The sequence below is a fragment of the Rhinopithecus bieti genome, unplaced genomic scaffold, assembly GCF_001698545.2.
Source record: "Rhinopithecus bieti isolate Rb0 unplaced genomic scaffold, ASM169854v2 scaffold_16834, whole genome shotgun sequence".
NCBI lineage: Eukaryota > Metazoa > Chordata > Mammalia > Primates > Cercopithecidae > Rhinopithecus > Rhinopithecus bieti.
The window spans coordinates 1,397,907-1,402,988 of NW_016809297.1; the positions used below are offsets into that span (position 1 = coordinate 1,397,907).

Genomic DNA, 5,082 nt, shown 5'->3' on the forward strand with positions numbered 1-5,082 from the left:
CCTCGTGATCCGCCCGTCTCGGCCTCCCAAAGTGCTGGGATTACAGGCTTGAGCCACCGCGCCCGGCCTCTTTTCTTTATTTTTGAGACAGAATCTCACTCTGTTGCCCAGGCTGCAGTGCAGTGGTGCGATCTCAGCTCACTGCGACCTCTGCCTCCTGTTTTCCAGTGATTCTTGTGCCTCAGACTCTGAAGTAGCTGGGACTACAGGCATGCACCACCACACCCACCTACCTACCTTCCTTCCTTCCTTCCTTCCTTCCTTCCTTCCTTCCTTCCTTCCTTCCTTCCTTCCTTCCTCCCTCCCTCCCTCCTTTTCTTTCTTTTTCTGAGACAGACTCTTGCTCTGTCACCCAGGCTAAAGTGCAGTGATGCGATCTTAGCTCACTGCAACCTCCAGCTCCCGGGTCCAAGCGATTCTCCTGCTTCAGCCTCCCAAGTAGCTGGGATTACAGGTGCCCGCTACCATGTCTGGTTAAGTTTATATTTTTAGTAGAGATGGGGTTTAACCATGTTGGCCAGGTTGGTCTCAAACTCCTGACCTCAAATGATCCACCTGCCTCAGCCTCCCAAAGTACTGGGATTACAAGCATGAGCCACCATGCCTGGTGAGCTATACAACTGTAAATATATATACACATTTTAGTATACTTTCAGTTTTGGGAAACATGTGCAGAACATGCAGGTTTGTTACATAGGTATACATGTGCCATGGTGGTTTGCTGCACCCATCAACCTGTCCGTTACATTAGATATTTCTCCTAATGCTATCCCTCCCCCGGACCCCCAGCCCCCAGCAGGCCCATTTTGTAATGTTCCTCTCCCTGTGTCCATGTGTTCTCATTGTTCAACTCCCACTTATGAGAGAGAACATGCGGTGTTTGGTTTTCTGTTCTTGTGTTAGTTTGCTCAGAATGATGGTTTCCAGCTTCATCCATGTCCCTGCAAAGGATATGAACTCATCCTTTTTTATGGCTGCTTAGTATTCCATGGTGTATATGTGCCACATTTTCTTTATCCAGTCTATCATTGATGGGCATTTGGGTTGGTTCCAAGTCTCTGCTATTGTAGATAGTGCTGCAATAAATATACGTGTGCATGTGTCTTTATAGTAGCATGATTTTTAATCCTTTGGGTATATACTCAGTAATGGGATTGCTGGGTCAAATGGTATTTCTGGTTCTAGATCCTCGAGGAAATGCCACATTGTCTTCCACAATGGTTGAACTAATTTACACTCCCACCAACAGCGTAAAAGCTTTCCTATTTCTCCACATCCTCTCCAGTATCTGTTGTTTCCTGACTTTTTAATGATCTACATTCTAACTGGTGTGAGATGGTATCTCTTTATGGTTTTGATTTAAAAACTTCTGATCACTGTTTTCTGACTTCCACGATTGTAGCTGGGGAGTTTGTGGAGAATCTCTATGTTATTCTTTTGTAGGTCATCTGGGTTTTCTCTCCGACTGCTTTAAGATGGTTTTGCCTTTGGTGAAGACTTTTGTTGTTGTTGTTGTTTTTGTTGTTATGTGTCTTTTTTGTGTTTGGATTCATTTTGTCTGGTGCATCTACGAATCCTTTGCCAATTCTGGTAATTGTCTGGTCAGTCTAAGAATTTATATATCAGTTTGGGAAATTTTCCAGCCATTATCACTTTAAATATTACCTTCTGCTCAATTTCTATCTATAATTTGTTTTTCAGGAACTATTACTAAACTTATATTGGACCTTCTCTGTCTAATGTCTCTCCTTTTCTCAACATCTAGTTCATATCTTCTATCGCTTTCTTTCTCCATGTAGCATTCTGGGTAATTTCTTCCAAACTATTTTTCAATTCATTTCCCCTTTATTTCTAAATAATTGATTTGGTTTTTTAAAAAATATATGTTGTCTCATTGGCAAAGTGTCATAAAGACAGGATTTTACCTTTGCACCTTTTCTCATCCACCCTTTCTTCCTTCCTGGAATGGAGATGTAAGGCTTGGTGGTATACCAACCACCTTGTAATCATAAAGCACACTAAGAGTAGCAGAACAAAAGACAGATATATCCTTAAATACTGATGACATCATAGAACTTTACACTAACCCTAGATACCCTATTTTTGTATTCTTTGCTGTCTGAAAAAACTAAACCCCTATTTTTTTCCATTTCTGTTACAAATATGAAATTAAATTCCTACTAAGGAAACATCCTGAAAATATTCAAGTTATACTTGCATATAATGACTCTGTGAGTATAATCAAAATATTACCAGTGCTTATTTCTGGATGGCAGAATTGCGGATGATCTTTATTTCTGCTTCGTATTTTTTCTATATTATCAAAAATTATATAGCCTTAATTGGTAAAATCATCCATGTCAGTGGTAATAAAAATAACGATAGCTTATTTATTGAGCCCTTTATACTGTGTTAGATACTGGGATAGAGGCTTCAATGTATTATCTCATTATTATCACAGCACCCCATTTGATTTCACATGTATGAGTGAGGATGAAAACTGCATACCTACTTTAACTGGACTAAAAGTATTATAAAGTTAGCAAATATATTAGAAATTATTCCATTATTTAGATACTTAAGTTTATTGTAAATTGTAGTTGTTATTATTACAATCAAATTACCCAAAAGTTTGAGAAGTTTTAATTTCATTAAATTTTTTTTTTTTTTTTTTTTGCAAAATACCTGAAGGTACTCTCTGGACTGGTTTTTGCTTAAATGGTGATTTAGGATCCCATGAAGCGTCTACTTTTCCTCTGAATGCTATTGATTGAACGATATGAGCCTTTTATGGTTAAAATGGTAATCATTGATCTTCTTTCTTTTCTGTAACTTCTGATAAATGCAAAAAGTAATGTTATTGCATAACATTATAAATAGGCAGAGTGATTCAAAATAGAACTGAATACTTTCAAGAATGTATTTATCTAAACTATGTTATATGTGAACATCCTGTCAAAATTGTTTTGTAAAGGGGCTATCACAGTTATTTCCATAATCTTACAAGCACTCTATATACACCCCACATGTCACAAGACAGAGCTTAATCCTTCAGTCTAATGCATCCCAAACATCCTTTAACACATCACCAAGGATGATTAAAATTTTAGCATGAAACATCCTTTCATTTCCTCAAGGCTATTAGAAAGGAGAAGTATAACTGTAAGTTTCTGATGTATCCTATAGAAAGTGGTTACTCAGTAATAAATTATTAAGAATGTTCAAACCTGTAGAGACAGAAAGGTAAGTAGATAGATAATATAGCATTTGGGGGCAAAATAGGCCTCAAAAAATGTTAAGCGTAATATGCTGAGGTTGATTGTGTGTGTGTGCATGTGGCACATAGAAATCTGACATACTATCTTGAAGGTGTATTCATAAAGAAGTCATCATTCATTGTATGTTTCAATATATACATATTTACAGAATTTTAAAAAGCATGACTTTTAGAACTTAAATAGGCCTTATGAGATTTATTCCAATTCCCTCACTTTTGAGATAAGAAACTAAGGTGCCGGGAGGTAAACGATTTGGCATCCAACATGTTAATGTCAAAACCAGGACCAGAAGGACCACTTTCCTCATGCTCAGTTAGAGGGCCTTTCTAATAAAGTAGTAAAGAGACGCGAATTTCTAAATCAGGGCACATTTTAGAGAGCAAATCTTTCAAAATAAGTAATTGAAAACTTTCATTTACAAAGACAATTATTCAAAGGTATATTTTTTACAAAAACGTATTTTCAAAGGTAGTCTTCATTTATAACCACTGAGCTATAAGACTACTTCTCAAATATTTCTTTGCAAGAAGGAAGGGTCCTTACGATTTCGGTCAAGCAGCTCCACTCCTGGAAGGTGGTAGATGATATATAAACGATACAGGTTATATTGGCACAAAGGATTTTGGTATAGACCTGCAAATGAAGAATCCAAAATAAAATGTCAGATTTCAAAATCAGTTTCACGTATCACTTATAAAATACGAAAAATTAAGAGATTCATATAAAACATAAGAACTTATAAAGCTCTTCTTCATATCCAGCAACAGACCCATTAAACCTTTACTTAGAGCAGCAGTTAATTTTTCTGTTAAATTCGTTCATTCAACAAATATTAACCAAGTGCTTGCTATCTACTAGGAACTGTGCTAAAGGCTATGATCATATCATTGACCCAAATCTGCCACAAATGAGGGAAATTTTTAACATGTCCATAAATAAATTAGTAAATGAAGAACTAGATATCAGCGCTATTGGAGTTTTGAGGCTACTTTTTATTAAAATATCACTTGGTAGTCTTCTTTTGGTCTCCAAGTTCACAAGGGTGCATGCGTGAAGATAGGCAGAGACACAACATCTTGCTCTAATAGAATTTATTTCCTCCACACCATTGCTTATAGTTCAGAATGTGTCAATAGTAGTTTCAGATCTCAGCAGGACCACAGCTGAGCAGATGTGGCTCTTGCATTTTGTCTATCTCTGGTCAGGCACGTGCACTTCTGAGATCCTGGTGTGCGGGTGCCAGGATTTGCGATAAACCGCACTTCCTAATGCAGTGGTTGCAAAAAGGAGGCATGTGGATGCAGAAGAAGCCCTGGCACTTCTGACATCATATCCCTTGGGAATCAGCACATAGGTGTTTTTAAACATCTTCAACTAGAAGTTGTGAGGGCTTTATTTTTTTAAAAATGATATTTTCCCTATTCATCCTAGATGATAATAAACATATTTTTTTCAGCACAATGTGAAATAAAACTTTAATGATTTTCAGTTGGGTATTTTTTTTTTTTTTTTTTTTTTTTTTTTTTATGACAGAGTCTTGCTCTTGTTGCCAGGCTGGAGTGCAATGGCATGATCTTGGTTCACTGCAACCTCTGCCTCCCGAGTTCAAGCGATTCTCCTGCCTCAGCCTCCTGAGTAGCGGGTATTACAGGCGCCTGCCACCACACCTAGCTAATTTTTGTATTTTTAGTAGAGACGGGGTTTTGCCATGTTGGCAAGGCTGGTCTCAAACTCCTGACCTCGTGATCCGCCTGCCTTGGACTCCCAAAATGCTGGAAATACAGGCATTAGCCACTGTGCCTGG

At 37.7% G+C, this 5,082-nt stretch overlaps 1 protein-coding gene across 1 annotated transcript in view; it reads right to left on the reverse strand.

Moving 5' to 3' along the window:
- LRRC72 (leucine rich repeat containing 72) overlaps positions 1-5,082 on the reverse strand; it is a 53,682-nt gene that overhangs the window by 8,428 nt on the left and 40,172 nt on the right. Inside the window, 2 exon segments of the mRNA XM_017889060.1 lie at positions 2,686-2,835; positions 3,822-3,911. Of these exon segments, the coding sequence (XP_017744549.1) occupies positions 2,686-2,835; positions 3,822-3,911 (240 nt within the window).